The 27,380-nt window shown below is 42.4% G+C and overlaps 2 protein-coding genes across 2 annotated transcripts in view; one reads left to right on the forward strand and one right to left on the reverse strand.

Annotated features, from left to right (window-relative positions):
• nlk2 (nemo-like kinase, type 2) overlaps positions 1-17,374 on the reverse strand; it is a 99,415-nt gene extending 82,041 nt beyond the window's left edge. Inside the window, exon 1 of the mRNA XM_029773550.1 lies at positions 15,727-17,374. Within this exon, the coding sequence (XP_029629410.1) occupies positions 15,727-16,163 (437 nt within the window). The 5' untranslated portion in view covers positions 16,164-17,374. The remainder of the gene's footprint in view (positions 1-15,726) is intronic.
• Positions 9,886-27,380, forward strand: part of nufip2 (nuclear FMR1 interacting protein 2) — a 30,050-nt gene continuing 12,555 nt past the window's right edge. Inside the window, exons 1-2 of the mRNA XM_029773548.1 lie at positions 9,886-10,011; positions 10,255-10,370. Of these exons, the coding sequence (XP_029629408.1) occupies positions 10,340-10,370 (31 nt within the window). The 5' untranslated portion in view covers positions 9,886-10,011; positions 10,255-10,339. The remainder of the gene's footprint in view (positions 10,012-10,254; positions 10,371-27,380) is intronic.

Consider the following 27,380-nt stretch of genomic DNA (forward strand, 5'->3'; position numbering starts at 1 on the left):
TGTTGCTTAATTAGTTTTTTTAAACCAGGTTTGCTGTTCACTTGCACTATATGGGATGGAAGGGAGTTTGGTTGTTCGGTAGCAGGAACACGCCTTCAAACCTACATGCTATTCTACTCCATTATGGACTTGTGTAATGTAAAACCTTCACACAGACAAACAATTATATTCCCTCCAAGAGTTGAAAGGTAAAATGTCTTACTGGCAATGGCAACATACTGTATTACAGCGCTATTCCAGGAAGAGCTGTGAGCGTACAATACCGTTCAAAAGTTTTAGAACCCCTACAGTCCCCCAACCTCAACCAAATTGAGATGGTTTGGGATGAGTTGGACCGCAGAGTGAAGGAAAAGCAGCCAACAAGTGCTCAGCATATGTGGGAACTCCTTCAAGACTGTTGGAAAAGCATCCAGGTGAAACTGGTTGAGAGTATTCCAAGAGTGTGCAAAGCTGTCATCAAGGCAAAGGGTGGCTATTTAAAAATATATATTTTGATTTGTTTTAATGTCTTCACTATTATTCTACAATGTAGAAAATAGTAAAAATAAAGAAAACACCTACTCATTGAAGGGGTTCTAAAACTTTTGACCGGTAGTGTACGTGTGTGTGTGTGCATGCTTGTGTTTGTGTGGGGTCAGTAGAAGAAATGGGCTGTGTCTGTCAAACCTCAGAACTTTATTACTGTGTTCCAGGCAGTAGCCTGGTTGTTTGAGCATGTTAGCAGCACTAGAGTGTTGGAGATGGATCAGGGGTTGTTGATAGCACACAGCAATTACATATTATAAAAAGGCCTCCAATCCCCTGCCTAATTCATATTGGCTCTGCCACTATCAGTGAGGATGCATGGCTGCTCTGGCCTGGGCTAGCCTGGAAGGCATGGGGGTAAGGGATGGCAGGGGGGTGGACATGGTACAATTGAAACTGTATGTGCTGCAAATATGTGCTACAAAAGCCCTCTCTCTCTTATTAAAGCAGTTCAGATATCACCGTGAGAGGCATTATACAACTGACTAGTTCTTAATGAATTTTCATACATATGAACCTTCCACCGTACTAGGGAGAAATATTCCCTCTAAACTGCATGCTATGCAGAAGAATTGCCTGCCCGCGCAGAGACGCACAAGACTGAATTTGTGCGTCTCTAAAATGTACACTATCTTTCTGGCTTTAAACAGATCATATTTTACCTCTACTGTGGAAATTGGTATTGAATCAACATAACAGTCCCTTTCAACGCAACAAACCAAATCTCACTTCAAGACTGAGTTGGTGATTTTGTTGTAGGCTGAGGAGCGCGTCGGAGTATGCGCTAGCAGCTTGGTCGATCCAGCATCTGCATTGGCGGTACAGCATTTACTGTGATGCCGGAGCATAGCAGAGCTGTTGTGAAGGAAGTTATCAAGGAAGGGAGTTTGTGTTTATACAGGATGTACCGCCCCCACCTACAGTCAACAGATCATGTCAGTGCGGACCTATAGAGTTATATGGAGCCCTCCGCATTGTTACAAAATTTGGAAGGCACACGGCATCTTCATACAGAGCTTAAATTTGGCCTCCGCAGACCTCCGGAGACTCTGATTGCGTCACCCGCCCCCCGTACAGAGCCTCAGAACTGCATTAAAGGATCAACCATAAATTGGCTTTTATTCTATTTACATTTACGTCATTTAGCAGACGCTCTTATCCAGAGCGACTTACAAATTGGTGCATTCACCTTATGATATCCAGTGGAACAACCACTTTACAATAGTAGTATTATATTTCACAGGCACAGATGTTTTGGGGGTTTCGGGGAGAGAAGCCTATATGCGCACTTGAGATCACTAACCAGAGTTGTGTGTAGCCGCGTGTGCACATTTGTAGATATTCTTTACTAGGTAGTGAGTTACTACCCAGTTTATAGCTAATTTTGGTCAGCAATGCGGGAGTGATTGCTTCCTACAAGAGCACAAAACGTGTACATATTGCACAGTGCATTCGTAAAGTATTCAGATCCCTTTACTTCTTCTACATTTTGTTACAGCCTTATTCTAAAATTGATTAAATAAAAATATTCCTCAATCTACACACCATACCCCATAATGACACATTCTATTAAAAACAGAAATACCTTATTTACATCAGTAGTCAGACCTTTTGCTATGAGACTTGAAATTGAGCTCAGGTGCACCCTGTTTCCATTGATCATCCATGAGATGATTCTACAACTTGATTGGAGTCCACCTGTGGTAAATTCAAATGATTTGGAAAAGCACACACACACACACACACACACACACACACGTCTATATAAGGTCCCACAGTTGGCAGGCCATGAGGTTGAAGGAACTGACCATAGAGCTCCGAGACAGGATTGTGTCAAGGCACTGATCTGGGCAAGGGTTACAAAACATTTCTGCAGCATTGAAGGTCCCCAAGAATACAGTGGCCTCCATCATTCTTAAATTAAAGAAGTTTGGAATCACCAAGACTCGTCCTAGAGCTGGCCGCCCGGCCAAACTGAGCAATCGGGGGGAAAGAGCCTTCGTCAGGGATGTGACCAAGAACCCGATGGTCCCTCTGACAGAGCTCCAGAGTTCCTATGTGGAGATGGGAGAACCTTCCAAAAGGACAACCATTTCTGCAGCACTCCACCAATCAGGCTTTTATGGTAGAGTGGCCAGACGGATGCCACTCCTCAGTAAAAGGCACATGACAGCCCGCTTGGCGCTTCCTAAAAGGCATCTTAGACCATGAGAAACAACATTTTCTGGTCTGATGAAACCAAGATTTAACTCTTTGGCCTGAATGCCAAGCCTCACATCTAGAGGAAACCTGGCCCCATCCCTACGATGAAGCATGGTGGTGGCAGCATTATGCTGTCCAACCTGAAAGAGCTTGAGAGGATCTGTAGAGAAAAATGGGAAAAACTCCCCAAATACAGGTGTGCAAAGCGTGTAGTGGCATACCATGTAATCGCTGCCAAAGGTGCTTCAACAAAGTACTGAGTAAAGGGTCTGAATACTTATGTAATTTCGATATGTTTTTTTTATTTCTTTACATTTACAAACATTTCTAAAAAACAGTTTTTGCTTTGTTTAATCAATTTTAGAATAACGTTGTAAAATAAAAATAAAAAAATGTGGAAAAAGTCAAGGGTCTGAATACTTTCCAAATGCACTGTATCCATGTGGAAATGTTATGGAATTTGCTTCATTGGTTTTGTTGATAGGTCACTCTGATAGGCCTACATTATGCTTAAATAGCCACAATAGCCTATTGACCACTGTCTGAAACTAACAGAAAGTGAGTACAGCCTCAGTGTTCACAGTTAATAATGCGCGCGGGAAGTCGCACAGAATGCTCGCAAAATACAGTGCCCACTCAGTAGCAGACCTGAAATTTGCTTTGCCACATTTTATTTTTTACATTGCTAAGGGGTGACACCAACTACTGTTTCAAAAGAGAAAATGACTGATTGGATGTCGTGTTTTCCCTAAGCTGGGACAACTATACTGACAGCTGTTCTGATGGACAGCAAGATCAACATCTACAGTCTCTCTGCTTGTTACTGGACTTCCCCTCACAACACCCATGACCCATATTCATGTTTGAACACCAGTCTCAAGGTATTTATTTTCCCTTGGACAAGCAGCATGTTATAAATGTTAGCTGGGTTTCATCGTTTGACCAGTTGACAGGGTCCCTGGTTCTTTTCAATTATGGGATCCAGGTTGATTGGATGACGATTGATTTAAAGAACCATGCAATGCGTATGGCAGCCATCTTATGCCACATTGGGTTCCCATTTGCTGGGTGTTAAACAAGGTCAGTTCATTTCCGTTGACAAATTGATGTGTTCATGCTATCACAGTCCCAAAGAAGCCACTTGAATTTGAGAGGCTTGAAATGGACTGAGGGCATTTTGTTATGTAATTGGATTCGATGTTCAAGTGAGAGGACTGTGAGGTAAACTCTCATGTTTTTGTTGCCATTCTCCCACTGTTGCGTCGCTCACCTTCTAATAAATCAAATGCCTGTGACATCCCCTTGTTCATCCCAAAAATAATGGAGTTGTGTTAATTAGAAATGTTAATGATCGTACAGGCTAATATTAGAAAAACCCTCCGGGCACGAAACACTGAAGAACAGGGGCTACACACACACACACACACACACACAGTTTTGTACAGCTAACCTTGTGGGGACACACAATTCAGTCCCATTCAAAATCCTAATTTCCCTAATCCCTAAACCGTACTCTTAACCTAACCCTAACCCAAAAACCTAAACCTAGCTCCTAACCCTAATTCTAACCCTAAACCCCCTAAAAATAGAATTTGACCTTGTGGGGACTAACAAAATGTCCCCAGTTGGTCAAATGTTCGTTTACTATTCTTGTGGGGACTTCTGGTCCCCAGAAGAATAGTTAAACACACACACACAGAATATTGAACATAACTACACACTCTTATACATTCACACACACTGACGCACAAATAATCACAGAATAATAAATGCAGATACCAGTGCACACATTTTAACACACACACAGCGCATCGCAGCAGCTATGTCAGGATCAATCAGCCATAGACAGTGGAGGCCCAGGGGAAAGATGGCAGATAATGGTTTATAGCACAACTCGTGTCCCTCCTGGCTCAAACAGTCAAAAACACAGGCACACAGTGGAGCGCCAGCCTGCCTGTATGCTGCAAAGTGTGTGTGTGTGTGTCTGTAAAGTGGATGATTCTCTATATCCGCTTCTTTTCTCTTCCAACAGAAATCAAATATTTTATTTCATCTCTCTTCAAAGTACAATAGAGGAAGAAAACACAATAGACACTTGTGTAGTTCCCTATAGACACAGAGGTTTGAGCGCCTGCCTCTTCCCTGCTCCCTCTGTACTGCTACACACCCAGCACAGTACATTCAGCCTGGCTTCTCCTGCCTTCTTTACCTGGTCTCTGACAGAGGCTCTTGGTCCTGTAGGAATAAGAGGCCCCGTTAACTGTACTGCATGGTATTGTAGTGGGGTTACAGAGTTTAAAAAGCTGGATGTGTCAGTCCTGCTCTCTAGCTAGCAAGGGCCACTGGGGCTCAACCAGCCGAGGCCCTATAAGGTGAAGAGGCTGCTGTAGCTCAGTACAGCCAGGGGCAGAATGGCAGGCCTGGGGCATTAGCAGAGAGCAGCCCTCTCAGCCAGCTACACACTACCCCCCATGGTAAACCCTTTCAAATAGGATCAGGGAGCCAACCATATGGTTGCCGCCTAACAAAGGAGGATGATTGGGAGAGGGATGTGCTTGGCTGGCTGGGAAGGACATAAGCTTGTCAGTAATACTGAAGGAAACTAGGTAGCAGCCACGAGAAAAACTATGCCCAATACAAGGAAAACAAAATCAACATTAATGGCAGAAAAGGAACCATTACATCCAGTGCAGTTGCTGCTCTGAAGGACATGATTGATTAGTGTGTTAGTTGCAGAGATCCCGAGTCAGCAAAAACCTGGGTGAAGAAGCTCTGGAGGGAACACACACACACTAACTGAAAGTTAGCCGGGCTAATTGAGAGCGAGATACCGGTCCATGCAGTTCACTGTGTGATCTCTCCAGGGCAGCCCTTTACTTGACGTCAGCAGGTGGTGGCGAGTGGCAGCCTGGACTGTGCCAAGAGGAAGGTGTTACACACAGATAGCGCGGCCTACAGCAGCACAGACACACCCAAGGTCCCCCCTTACCACCCCACAAGCCAAGCCACCCCTTACATCTCAGGCTAGCCACCCAGAAAAACAGCTTTCCCACTCTACGGAAAACAAGTCACAGTAAATGCTAGCCATCTGCTGCATCGGTGTCACAACCTCTGGCTGTTGAGGACACTACCTTGCAGATTAGGTGAAAGGAAACTACATCAAACCATTGGATGGTTCCTCATGGTTTATCAACAGTAGAGGAAAGGGTTCAGGATTAGTCTGGAATACTGATTGACTTATTTTATTTTCTGGGTGGGAAAGATGCACTGAGTACTACACTGGGGATAACATGTTAAAGTGAAATTAATTTGTTTTGAACATGGTCCCCTGGTTTTGGGACCATCCTTGGACCATCCTTGGACCATCCTGCCATGGTGCCAAAACACATTCAACAGTTGAATAGATTCTCAAAGGACACGATTCTCTGATATCCACAGTTCTGATTGGTCTAGGCCATTCAGGCTAGGAGAAACTCCCCCTCCTTGATTTGTGGGAAGTGTGGCCTTCCTCTGAAATATCCATATGCACTTTACTGCATCACCATTAGTTTCAAGAGGCAATTTAAAGTAGGAAAATTCAACTTTAAATCACATAAAGCAATACCATTTGAATTAATTTACTTTGACAACTGAACATAGAGAGGATAGAATTTGTCACACAAATTATTGGAAACACCAGTTATTAAATGCATTTTAAAGTACCATATTATTAGCAAATGTTATGCTAGTGATTTTTTGACTGTCATCGCAACATAAGCTACAGTAATTTTAGTTAAGCAAATGGTATAAGTAGCAGTCACTGTTCCTGTTGTAACACAAATGCAATTAAAGTACTGTATAACAATATGTTAATACTACAATGTTACTGCACAGTTATAATAACTTCAAGCCCAAGTGTTACCCATTCTTCTTTCAATGTGTCAATAAAAAGCTATTTTTGAGTTTATTTTATTTTTACAGGGACAGTGCACATTAATCAACGTTTCAGTAAAAGTGCCGGTTTTAGCCAGCCGGCTAATTTTCAACCACAGTCCCTGGGCAGGTCATTAAAAACAATTACAATACAGACAATCAATGAGCAGTGAGCACACGCAGAGCAAAATAGGACAAGCAAGACGTAGCATACAGACAGAACAAAAAGCAACAAGACAAAATCCATAAAAGCAACAAAGTTCAATGAGCATACAACTCATATGCAGGAAGTATTGCCCAACTGGCACTTCAAGAATAATAGACCTTCACTAGTAGCACAGTGGACATTATTAACTGCCAGTTGGTCTCAATTGACAAACACTAGCTAATGTGGCCTATTGCTACAGAGAATTGAGCAGAATTGTTTAGAGCTTCATTCAGATTCAATACTTATTTTAAAAAAACACTGTTAAATTAATGACTATTTGCACCGTCTCCTGTATTGAGCCACTTATGGAGCCAGATAATGCTTTAAAAAAATTGGTCCGTGCCACCCCGGGAGGGACTGTAGTGGTAGAAGCGGGAACAGTAATGGAGGACGACAACATGGTTTTCCTGCTCCCTGTCAGAGAGGCAATCAAACGCTGTCACGCACGGGTCTAGGGGGAGGTTCTACTGAGAATGCCTGCAAACATCTTTATCTTCATAGACAACTCCCCTCTCTGCTCTGAGAGGACAGGAAAAAACATCTGCAGTGTGTGTGTGTGTGTAGTGTGTGTGTGTAGTGTGTGTGTGTTTATGGAAAAGGGGGTTAGAAAGTTTTGGTAATTTAAGATGCTTTCAGACAATTTCTGTGAACTTCGTGCGGTTTGCTTAATGTTTTGTGCAGTGTGAACACCCCAAAAGGAACTCAGACTGCTCAACACAGCCCCTGAAGCGAACCGAACTGAGGCCTCCCTAAGGAGGTGGTCTGAGTTTGATTTGCTTGATGTCCGTAGTCCGATTACCTTTTTTAGTGCTACGTGAACACAAAGCTCTCCAGGATCGCTTGCCATTATTCCAGCACCACACACTAGCCTACTGCAACACTGTTTCCTTGCCATAACCCTTAGCATTGGTGCCACAAACGAGGGAAGATGCGCAGGCAGGTTGGCATAAAAAAACATGTGCAGTTTTTGGACATTGAGTAGCGACTGTCAAGGATGCACAGAAATTCCAAAAAAGGTTTGTACTGACACAATGTTTCGATTATTTGTTTGCGACATGTGATCTATAGGCACGAAGGAGCTTCATCGGCTATTTATTTGATTGTGGGGTTTAAATAATGTGAGAAAACGACAACATATTTGGTGAGAATCCCATCATAGAGGTACAAAATCAATGCAAGCGCTTAAAGGTGCAATAGCCTACAATGAGTGTACATTTCAATTATAGCATTATTCAATCTGCAATTTATCCTGTTACAAGTAATATTTACATGTCAATATAATATTTGGATTATCTTAACTAAATACAATCTACTAGCTTTCTAAATGGTATGACTTGGCCAACATTTTCTTAAAGTGTCCTCATTCAAAGGAAAGGGTAGTGTGAATACAAAGAGAGCCGAGTTATTTGGCTTTTTTTCACCCCAGAGTTCACTTTAAAGAGGACTGATTGGTTATTTTAAAAGAGGACTATATGTGAAGACACCGTTAGACGCTAGGCTCCCCTCTCCCTTTCTCTCTTCCTGTTCCTCATAGCCTTCTAAATTGATGGTCTTATCTGCCCATCTCCCACATTTCCTCAGGATGCTGTAATGAGCAACGTCTACCTCTCCCTCCCTCCGTCCAGTGGGCCAATATTCAGGGATATAAGTATTACTTTCGCTCTAGCATGCATGGATCACAGAGCACACTGGGCTAAGCTGGCACGTTAGTTGTGGGCATTCCTGGCCCTCCTCCATGGCAATTCCACAAGTGTCAACCAAACACTGAGTCACACCAGCTGGTCACCAGAGGTGCCCACAGGTGGTACGTCTTGCTGTATGTGAAGACAGGTTAATGTGTGGAAGAGTCTAGAGTGACTACAAGAGGGACATATGGGGCACGGAGGACCGGTCTGTAACAAACCAGTAAGAACAGTTGATTTGCAGGTAAATATGAGTCCCTAGATCCCTATTCTCAGCATAGGAGTCCTGAGGAGGCTGATGGGAAATGTGCTCACAATCAAATGCAGCGACTACTAGAGAAGCTAAAAATAAACATGAGGAATGTGTTAAGTGCCAGGCCTTTAAATCAAGATGTCGTCTTTGGCAGTGCGTTTTTAATTAACATGTGAATTTTCCCAGGATGAGAGGGACATTGTGTCAAGTATTTGTCATCCCTGCTTTAGCAAAGCCAGAGACTCTCTGATTTAGTATTTTAACAGTCATTTAAGTTCTGCCTCATCCTCAACAATGACTTTTTTTTTTTTAAATACGATCTAGGGCCGACCGATCGCTCCGATTACAAAACATTCACACACAACAACTGACATCAGACAGTGTGTTCTCTCTGTGAGGCTTCTTTCTCTTCGTCCGTTTCTCAGCCAAGATCTGCTAAACTAAGCAAACATGGAGAGTTGCTTTTAAATTTGATTTGAGCGGCATGTTGTTTATAGAAGCCAAACCCCCTAGTTACATGACCACCACAATCTGGACCCCCTCTGCCCTACGAGGAACATTCTGAAACAGATGTGGACTGCTGTTATGAAGTGTGGAGCTGTGGACAGGGTCAACGAGGTCTGGGATAAGCTGCCAGCCGCAGGTGACTGTAGGGTTAAACAAGCATACATCCATAACAGTATTTCCCTCCATCCACCCCAGCAGTACTTCAAAAGGTAAGCCCTGCGCTCGCCGCTGTTCTCAGTCTGTGCATCTGCCAAACGCAGGCCTCGTAAGAGCTGCTTCTGACTGCCACGGCTGCTGCTACTGTAGAGAGAACAGGCTGTCTGGGAGCCTTTCATGCTCAAGGTACTAAAAGCCTCAGGCAGCCAGTCTACAGGCTTCATAATTATCCCAAAAAACAAAGACATTACAGTGAATGAGGCTGGCAAGTCAATGGCTAACGTAGGTCATCTGTAAGGGGAAAGGGGTGTTTTGTTTTTGACTAGGACACAACACGATACACACAACCTTTGAAATGATGATGCTGTGTTGGTGAACTTTAAAGTTGATACTGAGCTGCAGGTATGGTGGTGTGCTGTGCAAGGTTCATTGTGAGTAACAGAAGGTCAAAGGTCACTGTAAACGCAGCACTCTCTTCATGTCAGCCCTTGAATCAGCGACGTTGGATAACGTGTGGATTACCAGAAGCCCAGTCAGAGACTAGCTACACTGTGTCCTGAATAAAGGTAGCTTTACTATGAAATAACTAACTGCAGGCAAGACTAGCTTTCTCTTAAAAGGTTGATGTAAGAAGGTTTCCAACAATGTATTATTTTGTTGTTCTACTATTTTGATATACTTAGTCTCTTATTTACCCAGGTATTGTACCTGAAGGTTAACAATTAAACAGCTAAATTAACTGATGTCATCCTTAATCCTACATTGATTGTCATTCACCTCCTAATGCTTCTCTTAAACTCATTCAACAGCGTTTGTAGGTTAAACCTATATCACCTGCCCTGCAAAGACTTCTGGGAGAGTGATCTGACCCGTGTTTGATCAACATCTCACTGCATGTCACAGAGGCCAATGAGTCTGACACGGGGTAAGGCAAGAGAAACACACACACACCTGAACTTTTCCTCACTTCTTGACCCTTTAAAAAAAACTACTGGAATAAAGAAGATCAGGTCAAACATGTAGAGGGCAACCGAGAACAACCAGCCTCTTTTCAACCAATAATTGGTATGTGTGTGTGTGAGAGGGCTATTAGGCGGATGGGGCTACTCTTAACACCTCAAACCCCACTCGTCTCTCTGTGACCACACAAACACATCCCACACAAGGATCAAATCACAGCTGCCAGCATGGAAACCAACTACTTAAAGGGATAGTTCACCCAAATTACACATTGGTTTCCTTACCTTGTAAGCAGTCTATGGACAAGGTATGACAGCAATCAATGCTTTGATTTCATTTCCATGGCACTGTTCCAAATGCTAACGTTTTAGCATTTGAGGCACAAATCCCATGATTTGAACATGATGCATGAAAAATGCTAATATCGGTCCCATAACTTGAATGGGATTTGTGCCACAAATGCTCAATTCTAAATAAGGTTGTGTGCCACAAAATGCATTTGGAAACATAGGGCCCTATAAAATCTGCATTGTGGAGAACAAGGACTGATTCACGGAATAGACATTCAAATGGAATTCAACAATATTCAAAAGGTATTAAACTTAGTAGGAAGTCACCTAAATGTATTGAACTTATTCGAAAATTCATAAAATTTGCCCAAGTTAATCATAAGACATGAACACAAAGCATCAGTGGTTAGATATTTCCCTGCAACTTTCTGAAACAGCATAGGAAGGCCCAAGGGGCAGCAGGTAGCCTAGTGGTTAGAGTGTTGGGCCAGTAACCAAAAGGAAACATAACAGAAACATTGCTAACCAAACAACAGTCTCTTGCTTTAATAAGCAATGAAACGACAAAGGACATTCCTAACAAAGAGCACCTCCTGCACAAAATGCGAAGACAGACATGTTCTAAAAGCTCTACTGTCCTTTGTTTACAGTCACAAAAACATGATTTTATTCAAAATGTTACGGGTTACCAATGTCTAATGCTCCTTACAACTGTGTTATTCACAGAAGCAAATTGTATGGTTTTGTAATCGCTTTGATAACAACAAATCCCCGTAGGTCTTTAGAGTACAGTTTGGTTGAGAAGTGGAGAGATGAGCTGGGCCCAGTACACTCCTGGAGCACACAGAGATGTAATCAGTGGAGCCAGCTTCTCAACAGGTGTTGTTTTATAGGCTGCTATCCTAATCTCCTTTTGTACACTGACCTGAAAACACAGGATGGGTGAAAGAAAGGTGGTTGATAACTACTGGGATTTTCATTTCCAAAGGGATGAATACATTTTTTTTTTCTTCAAATAAAATGTTCTCCCTTTTCTAGAGTCAAAAGAACACAGGCAGTGAATGAGTTTAAAATGTATTTCTAAATAAAGATTTTACTGATCATCTCCGTGAAGTCGGCCCGGCCCCACTTTACAATAACAACCTCTCCCTCACCCACCACAAATAATCATTCCCAACCATTTTGTAACTAAGATTCTTTGCTTCCAAATCTACAGGACAACTATTGGAAAAGAGATTTGACTCTCCATCATGTGTTGCTGATGACCTTTATGTTGTTTTTCTAAATTCATTTCTGCATCCGCCCATATGAATCATTGTTTTTCATTACTGATATTTCCATGACATTTATAAACCATCTATAAGTATTTTCATGACTTTAGAACTCAGGAAAGTAATGATCATGTTTGGCCAAAAGACTTGATGAAGTTTGCAGCATGCATGAGTCATGACATGAATAACCTAACTAATGGATAAACACTCAATGCAAGACAAAATACCCTCCTTGCCCGTAGGAAGAGATTAGCTGAACTGCCATGTGCTGTTAGTTTCAGAGCCCTTGGCTTAAGCGTACAGTTAATGAGAGATAGCCAAAGGAATTAAAATTTAACCTGAGAAGCCAAATTCCATCTGGACTGTATGCAGTTGAGCACATGACACAAGCCCTCTATGCCAGGGCAAAGACAATTTACTCCACGTATCACAGCTGCATGCATCGCTGAGCACTTACTGCACTGGAGGGCACTCAGAGAGGTCCACTGATAACTAATAGCCCCCCTCTGCAGGTTTCCTGCCCCGTATTTTGGCACTGGTCTGGAATGGATAGCCATGCAGTTATTTATGCCTTTAACTAACTCCACAACATGAGCCAGACTTGTAACATGGTGTTGAAGGGAGCCACCACAGCTTTGGGATATCCCCGATCATGTGCCTGCCAGACCAGCACTGGTGTTGGTCTGCTCACATGCAGCCTATATAGTCAGTTTCTATAGATTTTTAGGACAAATAAAACATAAATAAACACTACCATTCCTTGAACACCTGGCTGGAAAACTGTCAGTGCAATGATTCATTAATAATTGGAATTTCACCAATAGAAAACCATTACATTGCTGACGTTTGCCTGTTCAAACTAAACCTCACACCAAGCTTTGAAAACACCCTCCTCATTCTGAAGCTGTATTTTCAAGATTCATATTTAGTACTGAAACCACATTGGACTGAGTCTGAGTGGAAGTTTGTTTTTCAAACGAGAGGCCTAGAGAGCTCAGCTGGATGGGTCTCTGGGAGGGAGTGGCGAGCTCCTGAAAACCTCTGTGCCTTCAGTGAGTGCAGAGCTATAAATATCCAGGCGGCAGCAGCGGTGCAGATTAAAATCAGACAATGAGCAACAGGAAGTGATTTTGAGGAAAGGTCAGGCTAAGATTACAGAGGCAGTCGTAGCGGGGTGGGTCTGGTGTTGCTGGGGATGCGCAGAAGAGGAGGAGCAGGAAAAGGAGAAGGAGGAAGATGGTGACCCTGACCAATGGTGTGCGCAGTAAAAAGAATACAACAAGCAGACATCTCACCCTGCGACTCCAAACATAAACCCAGCCAGAGACACTGTATCTGCCCAGTCCCTTTATCACTTTATTGTTTTCAGATCTGATGAGAGTAAGCAATAGGGTGAAAGGTTCTAAGGCCATTGGAAGACTAGGTGGCCAACAACATAAATACCTATAGGACGATTCCATGCCAGAAGAAAATATTTTTGGTATCTCAGATTATTCAGGCAATTCTCACATAGAAACTTAATTGGGAGGAAGGATGTTTGAAATGCTTTTTACATTTGTACCACACATTTTATTTTTAAAATCATGATGAAAGTCGCCCTTTAGACATATTCACTGAGTGTACAAAACATTAGGAATGCCTGCTCTTTCCATGACATAGACTGACCAGGTAAAAGCTATGATCCCTTACTGATGTCACTAGTTAAATCCACTTCAATCAGTGTAGATGATGGGGATGAGACAAGTTAAAGAAGGATTTTAAAGCATTGAGAAAATTTGGATTGTGCATGTGTGCCATTCAGAGGGTGAATGTGCAAGACTAAATATTTAAGTGCCTTTGAACAGGGTATGGTAGTAGGAGCCAGACGCACCGGTTTGAGTGTCTCAAGAACTACTATGCTGCTGGGTTTTTCAAGCTCAACAGTTTCAAGAATGTATCAAGAATGGTCCACCACCCAAAGGACATCCAGCCAACTTGACACAACTGTGGGAAGTATTGGAGTCAACATGGGCCAGCATCTCTGTGGAACACTTGACACCTTGTAGAGTCCATGCCCCAACAAATTGAGGCTGTTCTGAGGGCAAAACGGGGTGCAACTCAATATTAGGAAGGTGTTTTGTGCACTCAGTGTACGTGCCTCCGGTATGAACTTATGATCCGTGAACCATACATGACAGACAACATCTTGGTATAATTATAGTTTGCTCTAACATATGGATTATGTCTAGATTCTGAAATACACATTTACATTCAATTATTCAACATTAAAACTATTAATATGAGTATCTGAAAACTCCCCTTTTTGATTTTGCTTATTTTTTTTCACATATTATTTGGAATAATATACTCTTCAAAACACATTCAATTTCCAGAGTGGGTTCTCTGGTACTTTTAATGATATGACCCATTTTATAGGTCGAAATTCACATTATAGATCATTAACCAATCACAACCATCCCTTAGGATTGCACATTCAGCAAATCACCAGAAGAGAGTTCCCTTTAAATACATTTACTCTTCAATGTGTTGGTGGTGCTCATTGATCAGAATTTCAGAATTGGCAGAGCCCACTCAGGAAATGTGATGTACTTGTAGAGTATACTGTTCCAAACAATACGTTTTAAAATGAACAAAATCAAAAATGGTTGTTTTGAGATATTCATATTAGTAATGTTTAATAAATTGATGTGAAAATGTGTATTTGAATCTAGACATGATCCATGTGTTAAAGCACACTATAAGGACACCAAGACGTTGTCTGTATCATGTATGATTCACGGGTCATAAGGTCTTACAGGAGGCACGTATAGGTCTAAAAAGGGCCTAAAATGGCACTCATCATTATTCAAACATTAAAAGCATGTCAAGCATTTTTATGTGAGAATTGCCAGAACAATCTGGGATCCCAAAATGATTTTCCACTCCCACTGGCATGGAATCACCCTATACAGCCCCTTGAGATGTGGAAATACCGAAGGGGTAGTTTAAGAAAGTTTATGGGTTGTTTTTAGAGGGGAGAAAAGAAAAAGGCAGGTAGAGTTTGACTGAGGTGAGAGATGACTGACCACTGACTGTTCGGAGACACACAGGATTTTTGCTGAGTGATAACAGTGCTGCTGCAATACTGTTGTAGTAATAACAATGTTTTGCACAGGTAGCAACTTCAAGGCCCACCAGAATTCACATGTGCTCTGTACTTCAAAGAAGTGAAGAGCACAATGTGGTAATATAGGCCAACTAATCTATTTCCAAAACTAAGGCACTTGAACATGGTCAGGTTGAGAGCCCTGGCCCCTTGATGAGAGCCCAGAAACAGATGAAAGCCTAATCCCAAATCAAGTCTGTGGATGTTACCCCCAGGACAGATCCCTGGAGCAGAGAGCTGTGTATCAAAAGCCATTTAACTCCCCACCTTCACTCACATTTTGCACCTCAACTTTAGAAAATAAATAGGCTTCATAAACTCCTACACAGTACATAAAGAACTCCGTTTTGAGGATTGACAGAGATAGGGGAGGTGAGTTAGGTCTCACTTCTGAAGATTTTTGGCCTGTGCGTCCACCTCATGGGAAACCAAAATGTTGAATAACTAACTGTTACTGACATAATCACAACATAGGCCTACATACTTATTCATATCTAACTTTGTAGCCTACTAAACAAGGTCAGTACACGTGCACACGGCCAGTTTATTGAGAGCGCACGGCATCACATTCTTAGACTAATCCAGCAGGGAGGTCAACATATTTGTAACACTTACCAGACCACCCCAAAAGCTCCATAGCCGATGGGTCTGTCGGGCTCTATGTCCAGCTGCGGCTGTAAGTGGTGTGAGTGTTGATGGTGGTGGTGAGCTTTGACAGCCGCAGCTTGAACTTGGGCAGGTGCGGCAGCCGCTGCCGGACCGGGGGCTTGTCCAGGAGCTGGCGAGGGAAAGTATGGTTGCTGCTGGCTCGGGTTCAACATTACCGCTGCAGCTGTAGAAGCATGCTGTTGTACAGGGTGAACAGCGGCGGCAGAGCCGGGGTGTTGCAAGTGATGTTGGCCCGGGTGGTGATGGTGGTGGAGATGGGGAGGTGGGAGATGCGGTAGTTGGTGGTGATGGTGCGGGTGATGGCCAGCAACTGCCGAGGCGCCACCGTTGTATGCAGCCATCATTTTTGCGGCATTGGCTGCCGTTGTTCCGCACAGAGCCATTCACTCAATAACAATCAAAAAGAAAGGAAAAGGAGGGAAATATGGGTAAAATTGGCCGTTTATTTTACGAGGAAATAATACCCCAGGTGAAGATATGCTGTGGGATTGGGCAGATGGTTTTTAACTGATCATTTGGTTGTGACCCGATGCATAAAATCAAAAACTCTTGAAACGGTTTGAATTAAATAAACATGTCAGCTATAATTCTGAGAGCAACCTCACTCTACCTAACAGGCTCATCATTACACGGATCTGACCTACTTATTGTAATGGAATTTATTTCCGCATGCACTGACAGCAGATACGCTACTAAACTAACAATAATTAATATGTAAATGCAGTGCACCTTGTAAAAAATGTTAAATAAAAATGCGACAGAAAATAACCCGCACCCCCCACAATAAATAAATGATCGCGGCCCTAGATCTCCCTCATGTTGGAAGTGGCGGCCCCCTCTCCACTGACGAAACTCTGTCAATTTCCCCTAATTGATATGAAAAGAGAAACCGATATGTATCACATGGGAAATGGCACAGCATTCATCTTTCAAATGTACTCAAGTTTGCCATATTGTCTGGTCCACCACCGCTGTTGTTCCCACCGCCTTTGCTGCATGCAATTTGCAGAAGTTATTCGGCTTTTAGGTCAAGCTACAGTTGCTAGCTTGATAGCCACTTGTATTCGGCGTTGCAAGAACAGTATGGGATACTTCAAATGTTCCGCATATAACAACAATTCCCATATTATGTAGCAGTAGACTGCGAGAACAAATAGACCCAATCAAAGCGCGAACGAGAGGTGTGATACAATGTAGCCGTCTTGTAGAAATGGGATATGGACCGTTGTCCTCCCTCAGATGTCACAATTCCCGTAACCCCACAGTCCAGAAATCCAAATCATGTTGGTAAAATTAGCTATCTTTTTTTCCTGGAACGAGGAAAACAAATTATTCCGAGAGCACAGTCAACTTCTTTTCCCCATTGGATCCAGTGTGTTCAGTTTGTTCCGCACGCTATCTCCTTACGCAGCACACACATACAGCCATTAAAGGAAAATATGAATAAAAACTAAAAATATGAAAAAGTCCCTTGTATTTAGAAAACAAGCTGCCAGTGTTGACTCCCTCCAGCCGGATGGTGCTGCCCGGACCGAAGCAGAAACAAGATCAGCCAAAGTCCCCGACCAGTCGGCGATGGAAGGATGTCCAATCAAAACACGAGTCTGGCGTTTTTTATGTTGTTCAGCCAATCAGTTGGATCCAGATAGCAACCGAGGAATTACCACACAAGTCAAAGCCTGTGACACTAGAAACTATCGCCATTGTGGAGATCTAGACTTGTAGGTCGCAGTGAAATATGAACGGAACAGTTGAACCCGAATGGAGAACACGAGCTCCAGTTGCTCACAGAGATTACACGAGGAACGCGACCCAATCATTATCCTCTCAACACGAACGTCCTCTTTTACGCACAGTGATAGACATGGGATGTAACCAATAACTCCGTCTCTTCATATATCGCAAGGGCTATGAAAAGGGCATTCAGTAGCCTAGCTATGCTATCTATGCATACTCCCCCCAAAAATCATTCATTATTTCGTAGCCTATTTGTTGTGATTATAGACTTACTAACAGTATTACACGACAAAATGACAGTCACACAAAACACATTTGTCCATGACTCCCCCTGATGAAACATTATCAATAAATAAATACAAATCGCAGCACCATTACCCCCAAACTACTTCCCATGGCTATAACTATAATCTCTCTCTGTGTCTGGGGAGTAGGTTTACTATAGTCTCTCTCTCTCTGTGTCTGGGGAGTAGGTTTACTATAATCTCTCTCTGTGTCTGGGGAGTAGGTTTACTATAGTCTCTCTCTCTCTGTGTCTGGGGAGTAGGTTTACTATAATCTCTCTCTGTGTCTGGGGAGTAGGTTTACTATAGTCTCTCTCTCTCTCTCTGTGTCTGGGGAGTAGGTTTACTATATTCTCTCTCTCTGTGTCTGGGGAGTAGGTTTACTATAGTCTCTCTCTCTCTCTGTGTCTGGGGAGTAGGTTTACTATATTCTCTCTCTGTGTGTGTCTGGGGAGTAGGTTTACTATATTATCTCTCTCTCTGTGTCTGGGGAGTAGGTTTACTATATTCTCTCTCTCTCTGTGTCTGGGGAGTAGGTTTACTATATTCTCTCTCTCTGTGTCTGGGGAGTAGGTTTACTATATTCTCTCTCTCTGTGTCTGGGGAGTAGGTTTACTATAGTCTCTCTCTCTGTGTCTGGGGAGTAGGTTTACTATATTCTCTCTCTCTCTGTGTCTGGGGAGTAGGTTTACTATAATCCCTCTCTCTGTGTCTGGGGAGTAGGTTTACGATATTCTCTCTCTCTCTGTGTCTGGGGAGTAGGTTTACTATATTCCCTCTCTGTGTGTGTCTGGGGAGTAGGTTTACTATATTCTCTCTCTGTGTGTGTCTGGGGAGTAGGTTTACTATATTCCCTCTCTCTCTGTGTCTGGGGAGTAGGTTTACTATATTCTCTCTCTCTCTGTGTCTGGGGAGTAGGTTTACTATATTCTCTCTCTCTCTGTCTGGGGAGTAGGTTTACGATATTCTCTCTCTGTGTGTGTCTGGGGAGTAGGTTTACTATATTCTCTCTCTCTCCGTGTCTGGGGAGTAGGTTTACTAAAGTCTCTCTCTCTCTGTGTCTGGGGAGTAGGTTTACTATATTCTCTCTCTCTCTCTCTCTCTCTCTCTCTCTCTCTCTGTGTCTGGGGAGTAGGTTTACTATATTCTCTCTCTCTCTCTGTGTCTGGGGAGTAGGTTTACTATATTCTCTCTCTCTGTGTGTCTGGGGAGTAGGTTTACTATATTTTCTCTCTCTCTCTGTGTCTGGGGAGTAGGTTTACTATATTCTCTCTCTCTCTCTGTGTCTGGGGAGTAGGTTTACTATAGTCTCTCTCTCTGTGTCTGGGGAGTAGGTTTACTATATTCTCTCTCTGTGTGTCTGGGGAGTAGGTTTACTATATTCTCTCTCTCTCCGTGTCTGGGGAGTAGGTTTACTAAAGTCTCTCTCTCTCTGTGTCTGGGGAGTAGGTTTACTATATTCTCTCTCTCTCTCTCTCTCTCTCTCTCTCTCTCTCTCTCTCTCTCTCTCTGTGTCTGGGGAGTAGGTTTACTATATTCTCTCTCTCTCTCTGTGTCTGGGGAGTAGGTTTACTATATTCTCTCTCTGTGTGTCTGGGGAGTAGGTTTACTATATTTTCTCTCTCTCTCTGTGTCTGGGGAGTAGGTTTACTATATTCTCTCTCTCTCTCTGTGTCTGGGGAGTAGGTTTACTATAGTCTCTCTCTCTGTGTCTGGGGAGTAGGTTTACTATATTCTCTCTCTGTGTGTCTGGGGAGTAGGTTTACTATATTCTCTCTCTCTCTCTGTGTCTGGGGAGTAGGTTTACTATATTCTCGCTCTCTGTGTCTGGGGAGTAGGTTTACTATAGTCTCTCTCTGTGTCTGGGGAGTAGGTTTCCTATATTCTCTCTCTCTCTGTGTCTGGGGAGTAGGTTTATTATATTCTCTCTCTTTCTCTGTGTCTGGGGAGTAGGTTTACTATAGTCTCTCTCTCTGTGTCTGGGGAGTAGGTTTACTATATTCTCTCTCTCTGTGTCTGGGGAGTAGGTTTACTATATATTCTCTCTGTGTGTCTGGGGAGTAGGTTTACTATATTATCTCTCTCTCTCTCTCTGTGTCTGGGGAGTAGGTTTACTATATTCTCTCTCTCTGTGTCTGGGGAGTAGGTTTACTATATATTCTCTCTGTGTGTCTGGGGAGTAGGTTTACTATATTCTCTCTCTCTCTCTCTCTCTCTCTCTCTCTCTGTGTCTGGGGAGTAGGTTTACTATATATTCTCTCTGTGTGTCTGGGGAGTAGGTTTACTATATTCTCTCTCTCTCTCTCTGTGTCTGGGGAGTAGGTTTACTATATTCTTTCTCTCTCTCTGTGTCTGGGGAGTAGGTTTACTATATATTCTCTCTGTGTGTCTGGGGAGTAGGTTTACTATATTCTCTCTCTCTCTCTCTCTGTGTCTGGGGAGTAGGTTTACTATATTCTCTCTCTCTGTGTCTGGGGAGTAGGTTTACTATAGTCTCTCTCTCTCTCTGTGTCTGGGGAGTAGGTTTACTATATTCTCTCTCTCTGTGTCTGGGGAGTAGGTTTACTATATTCTCTCTCTCTCTCTCTCTCTCTCTGTGTCTGGGGAGTAGGTTTACTATATTCTCTCTCTGTGTCTGGGGAGTAGGTTTACTATATATTCTCTCTGTGTGTCTGGGGAGTAGGTTTACTATATTCTTTCTCTCTCTCTGTGTCTGGGGAGTAGGTTTACTATATTCTCTCTCTCTCTGTGTGTCTGGGGAGTAGGTTTACTATATTATCTCTCTCTATGTGCCTGGGGAGTAGGTTTACTATATTCTCTCTCTCGCTCTCTGTGTCTGGGGAGTAGGTTTACTATATTCTCTCTCTGTGTGTCTGGGGAGTAGGTTTACTATATTCTCTCTCTCTCTCTGTGTCTGGGGAGTAGGTTTACTATATTCTCTCTCTCTGTGTCTGGGGAGTAGGTGTACTATATTCTCTCTCTCTCTCTCTCTGTCTGGGGAGTAGGTTTACTATATTCTGTCTCTCTCTGTGTCTGGGGAGTAGGTTTACTATATTCTGTCTCTCTCTGTGTCTGGGGAGTAGGTTTACTATAGTCTCTCTGTGTCTGGGGAGTAGGTTTACTATATTCTCTCTGTGTGTCTGGGGAGTAGGTTTACTATATTCTCTCTCTCGCTCTCTGTGTCTGGGGAGTAGGTTTACTATATTCTCTCTCTGTGTGTCTGGGGAGTAGGTTTACTATATTCTCTCTCTCTCTCTGTGTCTGGGGAGTAGGTTTACTATATTCTCTCTCTCTGTGTCTGGGGAGTAGGTGTACTATATTCTCTCTCTCTCGCTCTCTCTGTCTGGGGAGTAGGTTTACTATATTCTGTCTCTCTCTGTGTCTGGGGAGTAGGTTTACTATATTCTGTCTCTCTCTGTGTCTGGGGAGTAGGTTTACTATAGTCTCTCTGTGTCTGGGGAGTAGGTTTACTATATTCTCTCTCTCTCTCTCTCTCTCTCTCTCTCTCTCTGTGTCTGGGGAGTAGGTTTACTATATTCTCTCTCTCTGTGTCTGGGGAGTAGGATTACTATATTCTCTCTCTCTCTGTGTCTGGGGAGTAGGATTACTATATTCTCTCTCTCTGTGTCTGGGGAGTAGGTTTACTATATTCTCTCTCTCTCTCTCTCTGTGTCTGGGGAGTAGGTTTACTATATTACCTCTCTCTGTGTCTGGGGAGTAGGTTTACTATAGTCTCTCTCTCTCTTTGTCTGGGGAGTAGGTTTACTATATTCTCTCTCTCTGTTTCTGGGGAGTAGGTTTACTAAATTATCTCTCTCTGTGTCTGGGGAGTAGGTTTACTATATTATCTCTCTCTGTGTCTGGGGAGTAGGTTTGCTGTAATATCTCTCTCTCTGTGTCTGGGGAGTAGGTTTACTATATTCTCTCTGTGTCTGGGGAGTAGGTTTACTATGTTCTCTCTCTCTGTGTCTGGGGAGTAGGTTTACTACATTCTCTCTCTGTGTCTGGGGAGTAGGTTTACTATATTCTCTCTCTCTGTGTCTGGGGAGTAGGTTTACTATGTTCTCTCTCTCTGTGTCTGGGGAGTAGGTTTACTATAGTCTCTCTTTGTCTGTGGTGTAGGCTTACTATAGTCTCTCTGTGTCTGTGATGTAGGTTTACTATAGTCTCTCTGTGTCTGTGGTGTAGGCTTACTATAGTCTCTCTGTGTCTGTGGTGTAGGCTTACTATAGTCTCTCTGTGTCTGTGGTGTAGGCTTACTATAGTCTCTCTTTGTCTGTGGTGTAGGCTTACTATAGTCTCTCTGTGTCTGTGGTGTAGGCTTACTATAGTCTCTCTGTGTCTGTGGTGTAGGCTTACTATAGTCTCTCTGTGTCTGTGGTGTAGGCTTACTATAGTCTCCTTCTCAAGACTGGATAATCCCTCTGACAGAAAAATACCCTACAAGGATGTTCCACCCAGATTATTCATTAACTTCATTTTATGGACACCGGGAAAATAATCAAAGATCCGTGAAGATAGCAACCCGGAGATTTAGCAACTCAAGATTTAGGTTTGTTTACGTGGCTAGAGTGTCAATAGGCCTATTGCAAATGACGCTCAGTCGTTCAGTATCTCTCACCTCAATGCAGGGTCTCTATGTCTGGCTGGGCCCAATTAAGAAATAGATTTCTTAGATTTTCTAAACCTGAACTCACATGAGAAAGTATTACATAATTATTGAAATCAGTCTCCAGCTATATTTTTACTGAGGGGATGTCCTCTGTCCTCTACAGCAGAGCTGAATGACCCAGCTATGAGGACTCTAATGGGGAGCAACCACCCAATTAGTTTTCAACATGGACAGACAGTGCTGCTGGAGGCACAGGAGTGGAGAGGTTGGGGTTCACAGCACAGGAATGCTGGGGGGAATGTGCCTGGGAGAGTTTGTAATTGGAGCAGAAAACAGATGGTCAGCAGCACACACATCATGATAAAAATGAAATATTGGAGAGGATGGCAAAAGGAGACACAAATATGCCTCATTGTTGACCACTCCAATAAATCAATAAATCAACTTTCAGTTATATTAGTGCTGTCTTTCGGCATTAGGTAATGCTGCTCTAATTTAGACTTACCACACACAGCTCTGCCAAAAAGTTACAATTGTGAAAATTGATATACTGTACTTTATAAAAAAAAGGACCTGTACAGATGCCATATCTTCATTTGATCACTCAGCTGTTGTTAAGAATTTTCCTGTGCCAAAATTCAAATGAGCCTCTTGATTTACATAAGATTTACATACATTTTCTCACTCACTCAAATGCGAAAGCACCAGACAGACTAAATGTCCCACTACTGTAGGTCCTACTACTGCGACATTCAAATGTACAAAAATGTATCTGAAATGCCGCAATACACATCAACAACCATCGTTTTATACACAGTTGAAGTCGGAAGTTTACATACACTTAGGTTGGAGTCATTAAAACTCGTTTGTCAACCACCCCACAAATTTCTTGTTAACAAACTATAGTTTTGGCAAGTCGGTTAGGACATCTACTTTGTGCATGACACAAGTAATTTTTCCAACAATTGTTTACAGACAGATTATTTCACTTATAATTCACTGTATCACAATTCCAGTGGGTCAGAAGTTGACATACACTAAGTTGACTGTGCCTTTAAACAGCTTGGAAAATTCCAGAAAATTATGTCATGGCTTTAGAAGCTTCTGATAGGCTAATTGACATCATTTGAGTCAATTAGAGGTGTACCTGTGGATGTATTTCAAGGCCTACCTTCAAACTCAGTGCATCTTTGCTTGACATCATTGGAAAATCAAAAATCAGCCAAGACCTCAGATTTTTTTTTTTTAGACCTCTTCAAGTCTGGTTCATCCTTGGGTGCAATTTCCAAACGCCTGAAGGTACCACGTTCATCTGTACAAACAATAATACACAAGTATAAATACCATGGGACCACGCAGCCGTCATACCTCTCAGGAAGGAATGTTGGTACTAGTCTTTAAAAATGTAATAAAATGTATGCACTCTACTGTAAGTCGCTCTGGATAAGAGCGTCTGCTAAATGATTAAAATGTAAATGTAAAATGAAGGAGACGTGTTCCGTCTCCTAGAGATGAACGTACTTTGGTGCGAAAAGTGCAAATCAATCCCAGAACAACAGCAAAGGACCTTGTGAAGATGCTGGAGGAAACGGGTAGAAAAGTATCTATATCCACAGTAAAACGAATCCTATATCGACATAACCTGAAAGGCCGCTCAGCAAGGAAGAAGCCACTACTCCAAAACTGCCATAAAAAAGCCAGAGTACGGTTTGCAACTGCACATGGGGACAAAGATTGTACTTTTTGGAGAAATGTCCTCTGGTCTGATGAAACAAAAATAGAACTGTTTGGCCATAATGACCATCGTTGTGTTTGGAGGAAAAAGGGGGAGGCTTGCAAGCCGAAGAACATCATACCAACCGTGAAGCACGGGGGTGGCAGCATCATGTTGTGGGGGTGCTTTGCTGCAGGAGGGACTGGTGCACTTCACAAAATAGATGGCATCATGAGGGAGGAAAATTATGTGTATATATTGAAGCAACATCTCAAGACATCAGTCAGGAAGTTAAAGCTTGGTCACAAATGGGTCTTCCAAATGGACAATGACCCCAAGCATACTTCCAAAGTTATGGCAAAATGGCTTGAGGACAGAAAAGGTATTGGAGTGGCCATCACAAAGCCCTGACCTCAAGCCTACAGAAGATTTGTGGGCAGAACTGACAAAGCGTGTGCGAGCAAGGAGGCCTACAAACCTGACTCAGTTACACCAGCTCTGTCAGGAAGAATGGGCCAAAATGCACCCAACTTATTGTGGAAGGCTACACAAAACGTTTGGCCCAAGTTAAACAATTTCAAGGCAATGCTTCCAAATACTGATTGAGTGTATGTAAACTTCTGACCCACTGGGAATGTGATGAAAGAAATAAAAGCTGAAACAAATCATTCTGTCTACTATTATTCTGACATTTCACATTCTTAAAATAAAGTGGTGATCCTAACTGAACTAAGATAGGGCATTTTTATTAGGATTAAATGTCAGGAATTGTGAAATACTGAGTTTAAATGTATTTGGCTAAGGTGTATGTAAACTTCCGACTTCAACTGTAGCTTAATAACACAGAAAAGATATTGGTCTCCGCTATGACATACAAGTGTATCCGAAGACGTAGGCTACACTATAGCTTCCTGTAGCCTACCAAAACTAATTTCCCATTAGAAATTCTCATTTTTTTACTCCTGCAACGAAACTGGTCAAACTAAGAAACATTTACGTCATTTAGCACTTACATTTAGCGACTTACAGGAGCAATGAGGGTTAAGTGCCTTGCTCTAGGACACACTAGCATATTTTTCACCTAGTCAGTCAGGGGATTCAAACCAGTGACCTTTCGGTTACTGGGCCAATGCTCTTGTTAACCACTAGGCTACTTGCCGATCGCAGACCTGTATATCAATAAACAAGATATGACATTATAAAATCTTATATACTACAAAGTAAAATATGTGCATTGCTATGAAGACTAGTACCAACATTACTTTCAGAGTTAATGGGGTACATTGGCAGAGTTTCACCGTTCCCCTGTCTTCTCTCTGTCTCTCTCTGTGGAAGACAGGTCTATTTAAAGCAGCAGGTCATTTCCGTCCGAGTCTGTTTTTAGAAGCTCGCTTTCTTATGAGAATTCACAGGAGAGGAAATTAGATATAAAAGGCGGCCAAATTATGACAAAATCTATCACACTGGAAAATCAGAAGCTCCCCTGTCGCCCATTTCATTTATTAGACAAGTCAGTCACAGTGCCACACTGAAAGTGAATTTTTATGGAAAGTGGGGAAATGGTGGATGCTCATTAAGAGCAGGCTGTATGTGGAAAAGATTTGCTGAGTTGTGACTCCATATCTGTATGTGGAAAAGATTTGCTGAGGTGTGACTCCATATCTGTATGTGGACTAGATTTCCTGAGGTGTGACTCCATATCTGTATGTGGACGAGATTTGCTGAGGTGTGACTCCATATCTGTATGTGGACGAGATTTCCTGAGGTGTGACTCCATATCTGTATGTGGACCAGATTTCCTGAGGTGTGACTCCATATCTGTATGTGGACTAGATTTCCTGAGGTGTGACTCCATATCTGTATGTGGACTAGATTTCCTGAGGTGTGACTCCATATCTGTATGTGGACTAGATTTCCTGAGGTGTGACTCCATATCTGTATGTGGACTAGATTTCCTGAGGTGTGACTCCATATCTGTATGTGGACAAGCTTTGCTGACGTCTGACTACAGTCCATATCTGTACTGCTCAACTCTTCATAATTTAAAGTTTCTCAGAAGAGAAGGGTATCTCAGCCGCAAGCTCTGGGAGTCTGCGACATTGATCCATTCATCACTAATGCATCTCAGAGCACTCTCTCCTGATGCGTGGAGTACTAGCATGAGCAGAAGCATCGGCCACTGAATGTTTTATAGTAGGATAGCATGCTATACTTTTGAGATTCAAAAATTGTAAGGCCACGGTAGACTATTGGATATCTATAGCATGAGCTTCCTAGATAAATGTGAAGAAAAACATCCATCATTTGTGCAATGTACATAAAGTAAATATTAACATTTACAATATGAAGAGTCATCAGCTAAGGAACTTTAAAGAGGCAGTCTCAACAATAATTTGGGTGAGTGTTGAATTCAGAGAGAATTCACATTTTGTATGCATTTAAAAGGAATTCAAAGTTATTAAAACAGACACCTGTGAAAAGAAAAAGGATGGAATTTCTTGCAAAATTAAACTTCAAAGGATTTACATATAAAATGCAGATTATGGGTGTGAATGGTTTGCATAAAATCACTAACCTCATTTGTGTCACACTCCTGCCACCATCATTACGCACATCTGCTTCCCTCGTCACGCGCATCAGCGATCATTTGGACTCACCTGGACTCAATCACCTGCCATCATTACCTCCCCTATATCTGTTTGTTCACCAGCTCTGCTCCCCGCTTCAGCATATTGTCTTCATGTCGTTTTGTTTCCCCTGTTCTGACGCTGTTCCATGTCCGTTCATTAAATGTTCAACTCCCTGTACCTGCTTCTCATCTCCAGCATTGGTCCTTACAATTTGACTAACAAATCAGCGGCAGACATTATTTTATATTGAGATCAACATGTTCTCCAAAGCAGACACACAAATCAGTTCATTGCCCTAGACTTATGCAAAATATTTTATTTGTGGATATAAAAATAACTAATATAACAACACTGAGCGCATTCTAAAATATCAGTCTTTAAAAAACATGATTTATACTAATTCTCATAAAAGTGGGATTTGCAAGCTGCATAACCTACATTAATAAGCTCCCAGTTCACAGTACTCAAGGACATGCTCAAACAATATAAACCAACATGCACGCTTTAATCACCACACTTTGACCTAAGTCATCCTGAGAATATCTAAAAGCACAGCTGGAGGGCAGGGTCTTTTCCTGTTCAGAGCCCCTTCATCATGGCACAGCTTGCCAGTCCATGCCCCG

The sequence above is a fragment of the Salmo trutta genome, chromosome 13, assembly GCF_901001165.1.
Source record: "Salmo trutta chromosome 13, fSalTru1.1, whole genome shotgun sequence".
NCBI lineage: Eukaryota > Metazoa > Chordata > Actinopteri > Salmoniformes > Salmonidae > Salmo > Salmo trutta.